Consider the following 19,131-nt stretch of genomic DNA (forward strand, 5'->3'; position numbering starts at 1 on the left):
ATGCATTTAGACCTTTCTTCTAAATCTATAGCAATGAAACAATAGCACAACACTCAAGTGCATTCAAATATTTAACAGAGCTGGTAAAGAAGTTTGCCAGCAAAGATGCTGTTTGAATTAGATACAAGAATGGGCAATGCAGTTTTGGCTACAGGTACCATTTCCTAGGGCTGGTCCAGGGAAGACCATGAAATCCACAGCTGTTGAACCCTTTCGATTCATGAGAACGCTACCTGCAAGAGACAGGGATGCTGATAAGGTATTTATTGCTCTGTACTGGGAAGTACAGATGGCTTTGCACTGACTGAGCAGAGATTCCAGGAAAAGCAATTCCCTCCTGATAACCTGAGCCTTGCTGGGGACCACCAGGCTCCCTTATTTACCTATAAGAAAATCTCTTTTCTCAGTTCCACCACCTGCTTACTGCCCAGTTCTGGTGACAAGGGGAACAGCCACCCCACAGCAGAGGACTGAGCTCTGCCAGCTGACATGCCTGGGGAGTTAGGTGACCACAAGCATGTGAGACACTGCATAGCATCATAAATCTTGCCATTTGGGAGGCCATAAGAGTATCTCAGCAAAGGCGCTCTGATTTACCTGGACCAGCCATAGCTCTGCAATTGCTGAGTGTGCATAGGAAAAAAAGTGTATATTTCAAACACATCAGCAAATTAAAAATATACAGTTCCCACTCTCCAGAATCAGCCAGAGAAAAGGACAAAACATTTATCAGACAGGAGAAAGTACATTTGCCTCTGTCCCCTGGTAATATTGTGGCGTCCTTTTTTTCAAGCTACTTTGGTAAGCTTGATGTCCCCTGAGATCTGCAAAGCTTTCACCAAGTTCAGCGGCTGGATGCGGTGAGTGAAGTCACAGAGCTGCCGTCCATCAAGCAAGACTCGTATTTGCTGGTGTTCACATAAGAGCTCCATCTGCAATGGAAAAGGACAGGGGAGCCTCTTAGAGATCAACAGCAGAGTTGATTTCACCAACATGGACTTAGGACCCCATGTGATAGCGATAGTGAAGCACAAAGTCTACTGGTTCTTCTGAAATGCCCCTAATAAATAACCTGCCCTCTAATGACATGATACTGTAAAGCTCCTTATAGTGAGTTCTCTCACTTATACTAGAGAAAGGAATGGATTTCCCCCATCAGGGCTTGAACTGTTGTTCTCTGTGCCATACTAGACTGGCATTGTCAATAGTTAGCTATTTGTGGTAAGACTTCAGCCTGTCTCCTCTCCTTTCTCCACCCCATTCATAGTACCCCCAACATTACCTTAAATGTGTCGCCTGCTGTAAATGGAAAGTAGGGAATAGTCTTCTCTTCTCTTCCCCATTTCCCAGCAATTCGTGCATTTCGGGTGATGGATTTGTCGCTAAAGTTAACTGTAAATAACAGCCCAACATCTTTGTTCATATCCAGTGGATCACAGAGCAGAGTCACTGAAAAGCTGAAAAAACAGTGAAATAACTGGGACTTTCAGAAATGTGAAAGGACATGGTAAGCATGGCAAACGCCTTTAAAGACTTAGACAGCCTTCGATTTCTTGTCAGACTGAAACATGGGAGAAGCTGCAGAAATGGATGAGAACAGGCTTGTTTCTCCTCCGGTTTCCAGTAGGATGATAGCGACTGCTGATGTTGCTTTCCCTCTCTCATGACTGAAATCAAGCCACCATTTGTGCACGAGACAATTCCAATTTGTGTCCTAAAAGAGGTTATGGCAAACTCTTCACCAATGCAAGCACTGGTGTTTATCACTGTAGATGCAAAAAAGTGTAGTTACTGTCATTCAGATTAAACACGGCAATGAACCTGCACCTCTTGTGTCAAAAACACTGGTTTTAAAATGGTGTTGATTTTAGCCCCTAGCAGACAACCAAGATGCAGATTCAGAACTGCACCTCTTCCTGGAGGAGAAATGCTGCTTATGTGCCCACTCCAGTTCACATTAGATATGGTCAAGGACTAGAAAATCCTGACAGGGCAGTCAGAAAGGCTTAACAGAGAATTCTTTCTTGTCATTTTAAGCTCAGTCTAAGAGCAGGAAAATGAAACAAAGCTATAAATCTGTTTTACTTTCTTCCTCCAAAGAGCACAGACCCTCAAGAGATCTTTGAATTTAGGAGACAGGTAGGAACATGTATGACAGGGTGAAGCCCCCACCAGACCCCTTGCCTACCTCTTGGGGTTGGAGTGTACCATTCCTATGACTGTGAGTTTCATGGCTGGTCTCAGGCCACCTTTAATTTCGCCAACATACTGCTCCACCTGCAGGGAACAGCGAAAATGAGCTGCAGTAGGTCATGCCAGGGATAAACCAGCTTTAACAGCTGCTTTGGTCACCTCATGTAACTTAGTTTGATTTTTAGATGTATAAAAGAACTTAAAAATACTTCTGGCCTAAAGTACTTCTTGCATTTTTGGTAACAATTCTGTCAGTTCTGGTACCTGAGGCGAGCGAGAGGGCTGCCGTAAGTGAACGGCTGGTGACAAGGCAACGGCTGCCTGACAGGACTGCCGGCTCCGCTGGGCAGTTTCTGACCAAAGCCCCTGTCAGTAAGATGCATGGCTGCTGTCAGTGCTCTCCCTGACTGATGTGTGCAACTGACAGCCCTGATGGAGTGCCTCAGGGGGCTCTGGGAACAGTCACCACTGACTTTGAGCGACTGAGGCCACTCCCCAAGACCAGAGCAGGGACTGCAAGAGCTGCGGTGACCCACAGATCCTGTCAGTGGCAGGACTCAGACAGCTGACACACCCGGGGGGAGCTGGTGATGGCTGCTATGGTCTAACAACACAATAAATCTGTTTGCAGTGCTCCATGCAACAGCTCAAAAGCTTTGTGGTAGCATGATGCAGAGCTCAGACTCTGCATGAATTTGCTCCACCAGCTCTATTTCATTAGCAGATTTCAGTAGGCTGATGTGACATCAACAGGCTTCACACCAGCTGGGTAGCCTCTGTCGTCCCCAAAGCCAACACAGTCGCTGTCCTGCCACTGCATGTTGACAGAAACGCAACCATGTCCTCACGGATGATCGCAGTCGCACCTGTCCCCATCGCATTGTCAGAGCCAGAAAATGGCTTCTCAGTGAATCTACTTTTGTCCTGTTCACAGAGACCTCTAGCTGCAAACCCCACCCAAACTGCAGAGCTACATTTACTTGCCCCAAGTAATTCTCCAACAGCTTGGACAGTCAGTGGAGAAACTAATACAGGCAATGGTTGACATGAAAAAATAAAAGAAAGAGCTTGAAAACAAGTGATAGAGATGTTTTGAGAATTCAGTTTCAGAAATGCCTTTAAAATGTAAATGCCACTAGCCAGTCTCTATGCAGATCCACTTAGAAAGAAGCTGCTATAAACTGCCAAGTATTATTAGCAATTTGCCTAACACTGATAATATTCCAAGGCAATGCACAGCAGACCCTATTTTAGATAAAAAGCACTTTATCGTTCCAGTGTTCCAAGGCAAAAATTCAGAATTTTTTTTTTGCTAGAAGACCTGTACAATATATGCACGGTTTAGTATTTTGGCTATGAGAAGCACCACATCAGCATGGAAATCCACAGACTTCTATTCACAGCAAATGGGCTTCCATTCAAGTGTAAGTCGCTATGGCTTACTCCATAGATCTTTTTAAATTTTGGAAAATATAACCAAAGCTAGATTTTTAAATTATTGAATGCCAGCTTGCTTGACAGAAACACAAATTCAAGATGAAAAATGTTTTGCCTATACTCCTGATTTCCTGATTTCAATATACAAGTTATGTTTTCTGCTAAGATGACCTTAAGCAATTTATTCTTCCACCATGATATTTACATCTATCCACACTGAGGACTTCACAGATACGTTAATAAACCTCTAATTCCTAACAAGGCCAATAGTGGAAGAAATTAGTTTAAAAGAAACTTCGAAAATGAGAGCACTACTGCTGGTTGTTAATGATGTACGTTCACCATTGCAGAAGTGGGCAGGTGACTCCAGAAGGTATGTTTTGAACTTTGTAACACAGAAAAAGCATCAACCAGCTGAGATGTCTTATGTAAAGGAGTAAGGAGTCTGTAAGATTATTCAAACTGAATAAAGCAATTAGAAGAGTAGGTAGTAAGCAGAAAAGATCATCCTCATACAGGTCCTATGTCCCAGCAAAGCTCCTTCCTTGCCGACACGAGAGACAAAATACAAACTAATACCCCAAAGTGAAATTTCACATTTAGAAATTGTTTGTACAGAGCTGCACCATAGTAAGCACCATCATTAAAGGCACAGGGAACACCGCGAATGACGACCACATGGTTTCAACCCTTACAGCTTGTCCAGCATTGCTGGAGTAAGGTCAGAGCCATGACTACCCATGCACCATTACTCTGCTGACACTGAACTGACAGTACAGGTGAAAAACACTCAGGATGTCGTCAGTACAAACTCCTGCAGCATCTGGCGTGGTTTATTGGCAGGTCCCAGCACGTGCACACAGACATAGCCCCCTTCCCATATTTTCCATTCAGGAGCCCTGGGGACTCCCTCAGTCACTTACTTTGGGACACCTTTCCTCTGTCATCACCACCCTGCCTCTTACGCTTGCCTCCGCAGCAGCAGTCCCCAGGGGAGCTTTTCTTTTTTTGTGTCAGGACAAAAACAAACAAAAAGCCCGAAATAAAGGGAGGATGTTGGCAGGGGGCTTATCTCTGCCGAACACTGGCTGGACACCACCCAGCCGAGCAGCTGAGTCACGGCCCTTGTGCCTTGTCCCACCCAGGGCAGCTCAGAAGCGACAAGGGCAGTGATGGCAAGAGGGCAGGGGGACCGCAACGGTGGGCAGGGCCCCACCACCCCACACAGAAGCACCCGACAAGCTGACGTCTGTGGCTGTATCTGTATCTATAACTAACGACGTATTTTATGTAAGTATTTAAAATTGTGGGGGTGTGTGCATAACTTATTTGTATATGTAATACATAAAAATAACACGCCACTTATGTATTTTGATACCATTTCTGCCCTCAAAGGGGTAAATATACATATCACTTATATTCCTATAAAGACTTATATAGAAGTATACATATATAAGGGGTAAATATATCCACTTATATGTATACACCCCTATAGGTATACCTCTATATAGGTATGTATGTATACGGCTGTACATAATACACGTATAAATAACCTCCCGTCCGAGAGACACCCTCACGACGATGTCACAACCACACCTCATACCTCCCGCCGCCTTCTCGGAGAGGCGCCGCGGCGGGGCGGTCCCCCTGCGCGCCAGGGGGCGGAGCTTCGGGCGAAAGCCAATCAGAACCACGGGAGGCCGGAGCACGGGGTGAGCCTGGCGTGCGGCAGGAGGAGGCCGCGGGGCGCGCCAGTGGGCGGAGATGGGCGTGGTTATCGGGGCGGGGCTTACGCTGCTCGGGTTCCTGAAGCGGCGTCAGGCGCCCCAAAGAAAAATGGCGGTTTATTTACATTCTGCCCGGCTCGGCCAATGGGCGGACGCCTGCCCGCGTGCCCGCCCGGCGGCGCGGTCAGCTGAGGCAGTGCCCAAGATGGCGGCGGCAAGGGGTGGCGTTGCCGGGGCGGTGCAGTAGAGCCCAGTGCCGCCGAGGTGGCCGCGTCCTGCCTCGACAGGTAACGCAGACCACGCCGGGGGCCGCCGGGCCGGACCTTGGGCAGGAGGGCGAGGCTGCGGGTGGGTGGGCGGCAGAACCCGCAGCCCGGGGCGAGTGCCGCTGCCGCCCCCGAAGACAGTCGCTCCCAGCGGGGACGGGCGGCCCGGAGCATCCCGCGAGCCGCTGGGCTGGGCTGCGCTCCCCGGGGCGGCGCACTCGCGGCGGGGCGGCCAGGGCCGAGCGGCAGCCGCGCTGTCAGCCCGCGGTGCGTGTTGGCGTGTCACCCCCGTACCCCGCGGGACTGAGGAAGGAATCCGGGGTGCGTGCCCCAGCGCGCCCTCACCGCCCTCGCCTGTGTCACCTGCCCCAGGTCCCTGTCTGGTCCTGGGAAGATGCATTCCTTCGGAGACGAAGAAGCGGTCTCTCTGGAGCGGCTCTTCGGGTTCTTCTGCGAGTGCGTGCGGCGTGGGGACTGGGTGCTGGCGCAGGCCTGTGTGCCCCAGCTGGGCCGGTGGCGTGGGGATGGCCCCGAGAAGGTGGAAGCGATTCTTCGTGCTCTGGTAGCTTGCCCCGCGGGGATCAGGTGAGCAAGGTGCTGGTTTGGTTCGCTAGGCTCGGCTGGGGAATGGGGAGGAGCGATTAGTTCAGTGGTGGCTGTGGGAGACGGGTAGAACCTGGGAAACAACGCTTGCTTCAGTGCTGAGATGTCTTGGATGTATCTCGATGTACTGTTATCTGAATGTTGACGTCTTATCACTGCCCAGGCACTTAGCAGGCTGCACAGCCCACTGGGATTATGAGTGGTGTTTATTTATGGTGTTGATATGGTGATTGATAGCAAGCTTAAAATTATTTGGAGGCATTACAGAACTGCTTTTGCTAGATCTTACTGAAGGATAATAACAAGGAGCATCTCCGAAAATTACATCACTTCGGTTAACTTAGAAATGTTACCACCGAGATCAGCACTGTAGTTATTTAAAATGTTCTGTTTCGAGCTCTCGAAAGACCTTCCAATTGCTAAAAATTTAAATGCTAAAAATTCAAATTATACTATTGATTTCTTATTTCTCTCTCTCGCACTGGATTTTGAAATGGCATTAGTTTTACTCAATCGTAGTTAGTTTTGATTGCTGCTTTTCAGGTAGGTGCATATGAAGGCTGACTTTCTAGCACTTCAGTAAAATTTGTGTAACGTTTTGGTAAATGTTCTAAGAAACCATTTACACTGACAGCATTTTAGTAGTCTGGAGGAAGGTGTGCACATGGTTAGATGAATATTATTAATGGCCATGTGAGACATAAGCATTTTTGATCTTTTTATCTTTGATAGTTGAACTTAGCACATCTGAAGGTTTTAGTTAGCAGTGCTGAGCTTTTTAAAGGCCAATAAACTACCTCGTGCTTTTTTCTTTTCTTAGTCTGTTTGACAGTACTGAACATGTTCCCTAACTTTGTTTTGGAATTGTGTATAAGTACCGGAGCACACGAAAAACTGCTGGAAATTAGTGGTATTCTTTTTTTAATTAGTACATTGCTTCACTTTTAGTTTGGACATGGAGCTGCACTTGTGCTGCTGTGACCTGAGGCTTAGTTTCAGTTTTTTCGGGTAGAACTAGACCGAACAGGAAATAGCAGCTTTTGTCAAGTGGTCAGATTTCAAAGAAATCTGCTGAAGTGCTCAAAGAGGGCTATACAGACTGAACTTTAGACCAGAAATAAATGGCATTGTTTTGAAGCAAAGAACTATGGCAGTAGTGTTGGTATTTGGCAGATCTAAAAGCAGGTGTTTTTTTTCACAGCAGAAATCATTAAGTCAATGTGTAAGCAGTACCAATATTCTGATTCCTCTTCATTCCCTTCCTATCTGACTCATCTTCAGCTATTTAGTCATCTTTGTTTTTATCTTACACAAAGAAATATAAAAATCAAAATTACCTCTGATGGTGTTTTCCTGGATCTTAGAGCTGGGATTGACCTTGTATAATCCTGTGCTTATTGCTTTTGTAGATGGGAACAGAATTCTAGCCCATGGAGAACTGCATGGCTTTGGCTTCTTGTGCTGGAAAAATGGCTTGCCACAAATCAGGTACAGAAATATCTAGCTGACTTCCAACTGTGGCGTACAGCTCTGACTTCTGGCTGATTTCCAAGTGCAAAATGTCAGCCTACTTGGTTATTTAAATTACAGGCTTTCCCACATTTCACTGAATTAAGTACTCAAGGTAGCTGAACAAGTGCATTGCTTTTGCTTTTCACAAACTTGTCAAGAAACAACTGTTAATCTTTTCCACACTGGTGAGAAAAATTGTTTTTGTCTCTTTCTGTTTAGGTTTGTGAAGCACCTTACTTATATTAAAGATGAAATAGCTCAGGCATCAGACAAGTCTTTGTAAGCTTTAGGTGGTGAGGGGCATGTTTGCAGTAGTGTTGTTTTCAGACAGACACGTGCAGTATGTTTCATGAGTAGCGGAGAAACCAGTCTTTTTCCTTTTTCTTTTTCTTTTTAGTTGGTATGCTGGGACGTGTGGTCATTTTTTTAAAATTCATTTCTCCTTGTAACTACTCAGACTTGCATGTTTTCTTTATTTTCTGAAGAAAGATGTCTCTAACTGATGGGATTCTAATTCCTGACCAAGTGACACTTGTCTCTGTTTCCAAATGTATAGATAAATGGAATCCACTGGTGTGGCAGCAGAATCTAATTGTGGAATAGCCTTTAACTGAGAATTAGGCTTCTTCAGAGAGATATTTCAGTCTGCCTCAAAACGTTAACAAAATAGCTGAGATTAGGTTTATATGGTAATGTAAATGAATAAAAGTTTTATTGGCCAACATCTTTCTCATTCTCTTCTATTGCTTCAGAAAACTGTTCCAGTTATTCTTCGGCGAGAAACTGAATTTTTATTATTCTTGGAAGAACTACAGAAAGATGTGTCTGAGGAAGTCCTAAAGGTGAGCTACGTAATATGCCCTGCTTCTTGTTAGTTATGCAGAATGTCCAACATCAGCAGGTTTTGGAATCAAAGCTTCCTGCTAAGTGGCTACCTGAGATGCTAACGTGTTATTAATCTACTAGGCAACTGAAAGAAACTGTAATTCAGATCCCTTTCTGAAGTTAAACCAATGTGCCTGCAAGTGATTTCTCTGGCTAGAAAGGAGGCTGTAGGCAGGCAAGGAACAAGCTTTTCTACATGGTGTTTCTAACACACTTCAGTCCTGATTGTGGCTGCTTGCCACAGTGTTATATCTATAGACATGTTTAGCAATTGTAAAGCTAAAACCCACTGTGAGCCAAAATAACCTGCAGTCAGCAATCACTTTTAAATGTATGACTATTTTCTTTTTCTTCCTCCTGAAATCTTAATTTTCCTCTCGTCTGCACCCTTTTGCCTTCTCCCTGGAAATTTTTGAGTGCTGTACTGTTACTACTGTAGGATTTAAAAAAAAAAAAGCGTGAACATAACTCAGTAAGGGCATGATTATTAGTGAAGATACAGTGACGTTGGTATGTTGCAAAGAGGTAGAACATGGTAGTGCCTCCGCCATCCAGTAGTAATTGCCTTTGAACTAAGGTAAGTTGCTTATGAGTACATGGCCCACATAGTTTAGTTGTGTATTAGAGGATTCTTTATATCAGTAACTGTAACTGCTCCTACCTTTATACAGTCCTAAAATTGCATTCAGCCCTTTGAAAGCAACTGCGAGGCTGATGTGGCCCCTGTAAAAATGAGTTTGACACGCCTGCTTTATATTTTGTTACGTATTGAGGCATATCCACTCTTCTAGGAAGGATATTGGACAAGATGAACCATTATTAATGGATCTCGTAGGTAATATGATGTTTCCAAATAGCATTATCTTCTTGCTCTCAAGTTTCTCTTGCTTTTTAAATAATGTATTTTCAATGCAATCTGAAAGGCTTACCCTTTTATTAATTCTCTACCAGGAGCTGTTTGAAGCATTTGAGTGCACCCAGAACAAGCACATCACAGACAGGAAAAGAAGGGATGGCCGTTCTCACAGATTCAGTTTGGATGTTGTTTCAGCTCTCCGGAAGCTTCTGCTGCGGGCTCCCCAGAGGGCAAGAGCCCTGCTGGAGTTCTTCCAGGAGGAACAAGGCACACACAGCTCCTCGCTCCAGCAGTACTGCTCTCTACAAAACATCTTTGTTGATTTTCTTCGGGACTCCTTGAAATCTCTGCAGAGGCTTCAGTGCAGTTCTGAGATTTCATCAGAACAAGATCAAAGAGAACTAGTAGATACAATTTATGCTGCTCTTAGTACACTGACTTTTGAGGCGGAGCACCAGGCAGATGAAGTACGACACCTGTTCAGGGAGCTCTTGGATGTGTGCTGGGCTGAGGGAAGCCCCCTGAGGGAGGAGAAGCTACTAAGCTGTATGCTGAGGAGACAGAGCCAGGGCCTGCTGAGCCTTTATAGCAGTGTTGTCATAGAAAGAACAAGAGAAAAATTTCTAGTGTCAAGATCGATACAAAAAGGTTTGTTTTGCTTTTTGCTTTGTTTTCATTTCTTGTTTAACGAAGTCATTGAGGCATTTTAACAGGCAAGTTGTCAAGAAGTCGAGCAGTGTTCCTGCTAAGGTGCCTTAACAAGCCACAGAGTCTTGTAAAAGGTTGTGCTAAAATGACTTAGAGCAAGGAACTGGCATAGTAACCCCAGGGTTCTCCCTACATTTCTGCAGTCTGTGCTTTCTTTTGTGGGCACTTCCTTTACCACCCCTTGTGCTCTATTTTAATCTGCTCAGCATTTTTCCTGATGAAGATCTTGCATGTAACTAGAAAGTTGACTCTTCATATGTAAATAAAGTTTTTATTGGTTCAGCTGCAGCTCAGGGTCATCCGTGTTGGAGGATGTTCCATTTCAGGCCAATAACAGTTCAGTGACCTCAGTAATCCCAAAACATTCAAAACTCTTAATATTGGAAGATTTCTATAAGTGGAAGGAGATGTGGAGTGGGCCAATATCCCAGCTGGAAAGAAGATGCAGTTTGATTACCTGCTCACTTTCCAGAGCCCAACTCTTGTTTTTGAACTGGCTATAACTTTGTAGCTTCTGTCTAGCTCCCTGTGACTGGTACATCTAGCTGAGGATCTCAGCTGGATTTTCCCATGCTCTTGAAATTTGAAATTCCTGTGCTCTTGTCAGGAAAGTGTCAGGTGAGCGTGCAAGGATGGAAAAGCTAGAATGCCTGCCCTTCTTCTCTTGCCTCTCTACACTGAGGTGTAAGTCAGGGAGGGGTGTATCCTCTCTGCTCCACTCATAGGAATTGCTGAAGAAAGTTCAGGCTGGTGTGGTGTGGCAGACTCTGGCATTTCTGATAATAACTACAGTTAGTGCTTCCTTGTGGGGTGAGAGAAATGGAAATACGGATACCTTCACTCTCACTGGGAGTAGTTTGGTTCCTGCTTTGCACAGATCTGAGTAGTTGCTGTGCTGGCTATGTCTCTGCTAAGGCCCCACAAAGCAGCATAGTGTCTCAGAGCACAAGGAATTTATGAACGTACAGATAAGATGTGTATTACTAAAGAAAGAAAGGCAGTGTGACCTGAGGTAATGTAGCAACTTGTGTGCTGAACAGGCTCTTGGCATGCTAACAACTGTCCAGACAGTTTCCTGATTTCCTATCTGACCTGTTTATTTTCTATCAAATTTGTCTGCTTGGCTTTCTTCTTACCCAGTAACAATATCTAGAGCCTTAAATGCTAACGTGTAACAGCTTATTAGTATTTGAGGAAATGCTGAGTTTTTCTCAGTTTAAGTTAACAGCAATTATGCTTCTTTAAAATATGCCCCCCTGTACTGGAAGGTAATCTTCTTGTGTTGTGTTTTAGGTTCATCTGATCAGCTGGATACAGAGCGAACTGTGATGAGTTTGTTCTCAGATCCCAAAGAGGCTTCTTCTTGGAAGACAGCCTATTTCTACTGCTTGAACAGCAGCAAGCACTTTCTGGAACAGATTCTGGTATGGCCCTAAAAATCATTAAGAGGGAAACCCAATGGTGGCTAAAATCAACCCCTGTATTGAACATGTCTCGGTGGTACACAGAAACATTTTGTATTCAAATAGTATTTACTAGGGGCCATGACTTACAGGAACAAGGAGGTAACTGGTGATGACTCCTCTACTTTCAGCTGTGTGATGAACTCAAAACACTCAGTGAGATTTTTGGAAAAGCTCATCTGCATGCAGACTGAAGATTAAATCTTCATGATTTAAGTCCTGAGTCTACTCTTGATTTTGTTGGATGTGCCACTTGATTTACCCCATGACCTTGAACCCATTGCCTTGGTTTTCTGATGCTGGTAGAGTTGGGGCAGTGAGGCTAGTTTGGATGGTAAAATTTATGTTTCTGAGAGCTTGAAGACCTGGTGAAAAATACTCTGTTATGAATTAAATTATTTGAATGTATTTACATAGCTAGAAGAAAAAGAATATGGGTAGGTGGTCACTATTAAAATGTGAGCTTTTAGGGCTGAACATATTTCCACTTCTAAATAATGTGCTCATTCAGGTTTCTTACATAATCCCCTTGACAGAGACATAATAAATAGAAAGAATGTAAAGGTAGGGTAGTGAGGGGAGTGTGAGTTGGCTCTGTGGTAAGCATGTGAAATGATGTATTTTTCCTCATGACAGTTTTACTGAAGAGTAGCCTGATGGCTTGGAAAATTTTAAGTTTAGGGAAATAGCAGATGCATAGCTTCACTATTTCAGTGAAGCTAATACTGAAGTGGCTACTGGCTTACATAAGCTGCCAGACTTTTTATGGATCTCTGCATTTGGAAAAAAAAGTACTTCTTCATTTTGTTTTCTAGATGACTGCATTGACTTTACTGAAAAGAGAAGATTATTCAAGCCTGAACAGCTTATTGAAGGGAGAATTCAACCCCCTTAGCCGCCTCTTGATATTGCTAGGATGGACTCATTGTCAAAGCTTAGAATCAGCAAAAACATTGCTATGGACTCTTCACAAAACTCAGGTAAATCAGCAGAAAGCAAGTGACAGTATCCCAGTCTGAGTCCAGATAATGCAATTTGTTTGCAAAAATAAATACACAGAAGGAATTTCCAGTCAGAATGTTCATCTTTCTCCAAATGGAATTTAAGAAGTGAAGATGTTACAGTTGTGTGTGGGTAATATTATTGGACACTTGCTTTTCTTCTTACTCCTTAACTGTGAAGGGAGTATGATTGCCCAGGAGATTCTGAAAGTTTCTTTTGCATAAGCTCTTTGGCCTTTGCTGTTAACATAAGAGAGAGAGAAAGACAGCAAGGATTGTTGATGAGTTTGGAAAAGAGCTGAGGGACGTTAGATCAGTGTTACTTCATCCAGTGAGTCACCCCTGGCTAGTGACTAATTTTGGTCACAACTAACCTGAGTTCAGCAACTGGGTAGCTTGGAAGTTTTTGATACCCATTCTCAAAATGATAAATGACAAGAGCTGTGACTCAAAGATCCACCTTGTTTGGGGAGAGTCTTCATCTTTGAAGAAGAGAGAGGGTTTTAACTCTGAGGGTGTATTTGCAGTTCCCATGGTGTCTGCCTGCAGGCAGGTGACTTCAGTGACAGAGGTGGGGAGACAGGGAGCCTTGTACTGCAGATTTAGGCTGGTATTGCCTTAAGGAAGTTACCATCTGTTGATAATAGACCAAAAGTCTATTCACTAACATCTTCAAAGTGAACGTCTTAGATCTGATTTTAGCAGGCAGGCATCTGTAGAAAAGCACATGGAAAAGAAGACTAACTGTCTGCTACTCAGTATATCATCTGTTCTAGTACATGATTCGTTCTATAGGTTAGTGTCTTAGACTGTTAAAGAAGCATTAATTTGTATTTTGAAAGCTAACCTTGGAAAGGGATGTAGCCATATTTTCATGGTCTGTCAGTGTGTCGAGTGGAGGCTGGTTTTGATGGTCCTTCCGAACAGCCCTTCCTTGCTGGCTTTGTGATAAAACTGGCAATTTTCTGTACTTGCAAGTTCCTATCTGGATAAAGAAGTCTTACGAACATCTTGTATGTGACACAGGCTTGGTTCTGCTGTCTGATTAGAGGATTTGTTGTAAAGGGATTATTTTATTTGTTTTTCCATTTAGGATCTGTGCAGTGATTCACTACTGAAAGATTTCTGTGATAGGTTGTGGGCACAGGTGGAAGTTCTTGAATGGTGCATGCAGCGAAACAGGTAAAATGGTCAGAAAGACGTTTTCAAAACTGTCTTGCCAAATCTGTCTATTAGTTAATTTATGTACTGAAGTAGAAATGGTGTTCTTTTCTGTGAATCTTGGCTAATCATCTCCTAGTGACTGTGCATCACAAGCTCTCAAAATTACTTCATGGGCGTTAGTTATGCTATTTGTAGTAGTTTGGTTGAGTCAGAATTGGAGTGGGAGATATGTCTTTAAACATGGCTGAGATGCCTAAATCTGTTTGTGCCACTTCTTTGTTCTCTCTTGCAGTGTTACTATCCCAAGGACGGTTCTTTTGCAACACTTGCACAGTCTAGATTGCCACACTGCAGTGTACTCTCTTCATCATCTCACTAATCTTCTGGCGCTGAATGAAGACGATGTTATTGAGCTTCTTCAAAACGTTCCTGCTAGAGACCAACACATGCAGGGTAAATGTGTAGAGTCACGAAAACACAGGAAAACCCAGTGCACTAAGTATGTGCTGCTCAGTATTTCTGCCAGGAAGAATCTGTTCTTTCGACCTGCTTCTGTAAATAGGGAAGATACTGCTTATCAGCTCTTTTGTGGAAATTATTTTAAAATCCTTTTGGGGGGAGTAAATTGTCTCCCAAGGAGGAGTTGGGAGATCTCTTTGATCTCGCAAGGACAAATCTCTGAAAGAGTTTTTTTAAAATGGTAACAAGACTTTGCACATGCTCATAGTATATGCTACTCATTGTCAATTACATACTGTATAATACCCTTAGCTTGAAAAGTAAGTGTATGTTTTGAATTTCAGACATCAGTGCACTTGAATTCAAAATCAAAGGGCAAAGCCAGGTGAAACTGACAATATCTCCTACTATAACACCTTCATTTTCGAAGGATACATTTTTTTTTTTTCCTTCTAATATTAAGTCTTACCAAATCTACTTTAATATTAAAATCAGTAAGGCTTACGTACAGGCTGTGTTTTCATCCCTTTTGCCTCATTTCTCTCGTCTTCCCACATTACAGTTTGGTGCCTAAAATACCTGAGATTACGAAACGTGTTAGTTCACTTCGAAGTGACTCTCCTTGTACACTCTTCTGCTTGCAGCCTATGTCTAGGTTCAGCTGCTGCTATTTTAATGCTGTTTTCTGATAGGGCCTCTTAATAATGATGCAGAAGCTCAGTATTTCTGCATGTACTGGAATGTAAGAAGCTGCAATTTTTTGTGCCTTATTCTTTCTATGATTGGGAGTTTGTACATGCATAAATTCAGCCTGAGTTGTGTGGAGAGCTCTCAGTGATTAATCTTGCACAGATTTTCCAGGTTGCGTAGTTGGAAGCAGTTTTCTCTCCTTCCAGTATCATATTGTTAAGATTTTGGTTTCCAGTCCTATTTTTACAGTTTTTGTTTTTAAAATTATTCTGACAGTTTTCTTGAATAGTCTTAACAGATGTAATGGTTGAGATGCTGTATCGATCTCTGGTTTCAGTGTCCTGCTTTCTGAAATTAGTTGTTCTGCTGCTGTTTGTTTTTCTTTTTTTATAATCAGATCTTATGTTTTAATTCTTTTCTGATTACATTCTGTCATAACCTTTCAAAACCAGGAAGAAGCAGTCCCATCATATCTTCTGAGAGCTGCATGACTGTAACAAAAGAACTCTAGCCGTGGTTTCTGTTCTTTTTTCAGGTCACCTTAATTTGCAGAACTAATAAATGGGAGACAAGTCCTCCCTTTCTTTTCAGCCTAGTGATTTTTGTAAAATTCATATAATTCTATAAACACAGTTTAATAGAATCTCCTTTAAAATAGTCTATTTTCAAACTGAAAGGGAGGAGTGGAGTCGTGAAGTTTTGATTTGTCTGACTTGGTATTGTTAAGCCTTTTTCTCCCCTCGCCCCATGTACTTCCCCGTCTTTCTGACCACATCACAGCTGCAGTAGTGGAACTGAGGTGGTGGCACTGGTTGACGGTTGTGTTCAGGCAGCCTTCAGATCAGTGTGTAACACCAGCTTTGATCAGTTACACTAACAAATGAAACAATGGTCAGGCATTTCCTCATGAGTTACAGAATTCAAGAATAAGGTGTTAATGCTTCTGGCATAGGAAAAACAAGTGCTTATAGTTGAAGGATAGTTCTTCCATGTTGGTACAAGGAAGAGGGTTGGTTTAGACACAGATACTGACACAGACTCTCTGCATCCAAGTCTTTCCACGTGGGAGGCAAAAGTGTATTAAATTTGCATTTGATTACCAGTGTCTATTTTGTAGTATCTACAGCTAGCTATTTCTCTTTTTCAGAGGACTGTATTTGTTGGGTCTCTGGCTTCTCTTAAGACAGAGATATTGAGAACTTTTTGGGTGCCATATATTAGTGTAGAGTTGGTGAATTAAAGCATTTCTGTGGCCGTGTGGGCTCTGCAAAGGATTCATACTTGGAAGTTTCCTCAGTTTTGTTTGCTCTCTACATTATGGTTTCCACCATTGTTGCTGTTTAGAATCGCAGCGATAGGGGATACTTGTTTTCAAACTGTTTGTGCTCTTGAGGCTTTTGTCTTGGCTGCTCTGTAGTTTTTGGAAGAGTTCAAGCTAGTGCTTTTCTTTGAAGTCGTGCTCAAGGCTTGTGGAGGACAGTGCTGAAACACTTTCTAGGTAATGCTATTCAGTCCCAGAGTCTGGACAAGGACACTATCAGTACGTCAAACCAGCGCTTTGTTGAAAAAAAAGCCTTTGCTAATGCATCTCCTGTGTGACAGTAGGCAGAGGCACAATCCAGCCCTTGTATAAGAATACAGGATAGGGGATGTTGTGAGTTTTTTTGTTTGTTTATTTATTTTAACCTTTGTACAGTAGTTGGATACTTCATCTAAAGCCAGCATAACAGAATATGTAATCCTATATTGTGTTCCTGATGAAGGGGGTGATGATGCAATTTTTACGTAATTTGCAGTTCTGATGTTCTGTTGTCAGAGACATGGTCCCTTCTTAGTACATGTGACACCTTATTTCTTAAAACAAACAAACAAACAAAAAAAAAAAGCAAAAGTGGGAAGGAGTGGGTGTAGTACTTTTTAAAGTTGCCTTTATCATAAATGTGTGAAAGAAACAGTGGGACTGTACTTCTTTAATCAATTGCGGATTGGATATGATCTATATATACATAGAAGTGGTGGTACTTTATTCTCACTATGGTCACAGCCAGTCTACACTATCTCCTTACTTATCTACTGTGTGACAGAACACTAAATTCTAAGATGCTGTAACGAGACAGGGTCTGTCCCACTGTTGTAAATGCAGCAGTGTAGCTTAACCACGTACTTCTAATGAGACTTATCATGAACAGATTTTGATCATTCTGTGCTGTAGCCAGGTCCTGTAACACAAATTCAAAGAAAAATTCTGGTTTGGAAGGGGATCCAGACCTGACTTTTCTGTGCCCATCTGTTGTGGTTTGTTTTGTTTTCCAAATGTTGTGCCATAACAGTGAGGGATGGAGGTGACACTGGGGAAGAAAGGCTGGATAAATATTGCTGTGTGGGAAGTGCAGGAGAAAACTAACTTGTTTTCTTGTCTACCTCTCATCCCCTCACCACCTTTATTTCCCTCCACAGCAGCAACACTCCCGAATACCCTGAGCCAGCAGCGCAATCTGGCACTCTTCCGAGCATTTTGTGCCATGAAGTACGCTATCTATGCTCTCTGTGTGAATTCACATAAGCATTCCAAGTGCAAAGATTGTGTACGCAGCCTTTTTGGTGATATCACTGAAGATGCAACTGTTGGCCAAACAGCAGGTGACTGTCTTCCTTTCTGAAGTTCAATAGCTTGTGGTTCTCCATTCGTTGGTCTCTGAATTATTATTTAGTATTGGGATAATATTGTACCCTGTGTACATATGATGTTTCTATTTAGTGGGCTATGAATGCTTTGGAAACAAGTATAATGGCATTTCTTTGAGGTGTTGTTACCTTTAGTAATAATAGATATGAATAAGCTACTTGCCTGTTCTAAAACATTTAAAGTTATTGTAGTAAAAATATAGTGCAAAAGGGTGATGTTAGATATAGGATGTTAGTTGCAGGGCTGCTTTTGTAAGAGGTTATGATTTCCCAGAGCTAAAACTGATTTAATGGTTGAAATGGGTGTAATCTGATTTTGCACATGATTACACAAGGTGATAATTGGCATTACTGAGGGGGAAGAGTCATGTTACCTTTTTAAATGTAAAATGTTGGACATATATGTACTTGATTTGTGGAGGAATGATTGGCTCTTTGCCACTGGGACAGTTCCCTCTCCTAGGATTTTCTTAAAGGGCAGTGATTGGAGGAAGTGACTCCTGGAAAATGTTGTAAATGTTATTTCTTTTTGTTCTTAAATATACAGATTGCTCTTCAGTATTTCCGCAGTACCTTGTGAAGTGTCAACAGTTCTTAAGGAGTATTCCTGCTCCTCTGCGCCTGGAGGTTTTGGAGAACATCTTCTCCTTGCTTTTTGTTTCCTACAGTGACCTCCATACAGAGCCTCTTCTACCTGAGGACTATGCAGAGGATGATGATCTTGACAAAAAGACTGCTACTGTGAGCACAGAAGGCAGTGCTAGTCGGCGGTCTTCTACCGCAGGAAGTCCACATCGCCTGATGGAGACCGAAAAGAAATCAGACAGGCATCTGCTGTCTGCTCAGACAGTTCACACACATAACCAAGATCTTTGTGACTCAATGTTAGGTGGCAAAAGCTGTGAAACCTCTAGGCTGAGCTACCTGGATCTGAAACACTTCACCAATGGTGTTACTGGATTTTTAGTGGATGATGTGGCCATGGATGCCTTCCTCACACTGCTTCTCAACCATCTGGAAGAAATTCAGAGTTCTCTTCCACGGGACTCCAGTAACGTGCTTCATGGAGAGCTGGAGCTTGTTGAGTGCTTGAATCTTTCTGCAAGCAGAGATGCCTTTGCAAGTCGTGTGTTACAGTTTTCCAAATACCTTTCTGAAGCTCACTGGCGATACAAGGTGGTGATGAGTAACAAAAATGCAGGTAGGCTCTATATGTGGCACTTTCCGATATATCAACACTGTTCTGTTACAGCTGTTCAGGCAATGGTTTCAAGACTAAATTCCCTAATCATCTTACTGAGGGGGCACATTTTGGCAGATATTAGGAGAGTGACATAGTTGGAGACCACCTGGTTCTTGCACCATTTTTCGACAGGAGTGATCTCTATTCTAATCAGAAAATTTGGGTTTTCTTTTTTCCCTCCCCTTTGTGGACAACCTGCTTCAGTTCGCCTGTTTTTCTCCCAACACTTTATCACAAGT

The 19,131-nt window shown here is 43.0% G+C and overlaps 2 protein-coding genes across 4 annotated transcripts in view; one reads left to right on the forward strand and one right to left on the reverse strand.

The window, feature by feature from the left end:
* Nucleotides 1–766: 766 nt before the first annotated feature.
* On the reverse strand, nucleotides 767–4,707 carry LOC102090103 (galectin-related protein A). Its single transcript, XM_005502279.4, has 4 exons — nucleotides 4,554–4,707; nucleotides 2,189–2,277; nucleotides 1,283–1,457; nucleotides 767–932 (listed from the first exon to the last, which is right to left on the reverse strand). Exons 1-4 carry the CDS (start codon nucleotides 4,575–4,577, stop codon nucleotides 789–791), a joined length of 432 nt encoding a protein of 143 aa, XP_005502336.1. The 5' UTR covers nucleotides 4,578–4,707; the 3' UTR covers nucleotides 767–788.
* A 786-nt stretch (nucleotides 4,708–5,493) lies between these two features.
* The window catches only part of ZFYVE26 (zinc finger FYVE-type containing 26), a 49,812-nt gene continuing 36,174 nt past the window's right edge, over nucleotides 5,494–19,131 (forward strand). For 2 of the 3 annotated variants that reach the window (XM_065064342.1, XM_065064344.1), the window contains exons 1-11: nucleotides 5,494–5,644; nucleotides 5,996–6,208; nucleotides 7,636–7,714; nucleotides 8,491–8,580; nucleotides 9,575–10,127; nucleotides 11,481–11,611; nucleotides 12,466–12,630; nucleotides 13,745–13,833; nucleotides 14,108–14,268; nucleotides 17,422–17,604; nucleotides 18,197–18,850. In XM_065064342.1, the coding sequence (XP_064920414.1) occupies nucleotides 6,018–6,208; nucleotides 7,636–7,714; nucleotides 8,491–8,580; nucleotides 9,575–10,127; nucleotides 11,481–11,611; nucleotides 12,466–12,630; nucleotides 13,745–13,833; nucleotides 14,108–14,268; nucleotides 17,422–17,604; nucleotides 18,197–18,850 (2,296 nt within the window). In that variant the 5' untranslated portion in view covers nucleotides 5,494–5,644; nucleotides 5,996–6,017. The remainder of the gene's footprint in view (nucleotides 5,645–5,995; nucleotides 6,209–7,635; nucleotides 7,715–8,490; nucleotides 8,581–9,574; nucleotides 10,128–11,480; nucleotides 11,612–12,465; nucleotides 12,631–13,744; nucleotides 13,834–14,107; nucleotides 14,269–17,421; nucleotides 17,605–18,196; nucleotides 18,851–19,131) is intronic. The other variant, XM_065064343.1, reaches the window with a different exon arrangement.

The sequence above is a fragment of the Columba livia genome, chromosome 5, assembly GCF_036013475.1.
Source record: "Columba livia isolate bColLiv1 breed racing homer chromosome 5, bColLiv1.pat.W.v2, whole genome shotgun sequence".
Taxonomy (NCBI): domain Eukaryota; kingdom Metazoa; phylum Chordata; class Aves; order Columbiformes; family Columbidae; genus Columba; species Columba livia.

Coding starts and splice junctions, on each gene's coding strand:
- LOC102090103 (XM_005502279.4), bottom strand. CDS start 4,577: ATGACAGAGGAAAGGTGTCCCAAA. Junction 1,458..2,188: donor GTACACTCCAACCCCAAGAG/GTAGGCAAGGGG, acceptor CTGTTTTTTCAG/CTTTTCAGTGACTCTGCTCT. Junction 933..1,282: donor CAGCAGGCGACACATTTAAG/GTAATGTTGGGG, acceptor TTTCCATTGCAG/ATGGAGCTCTTATGTGAACA.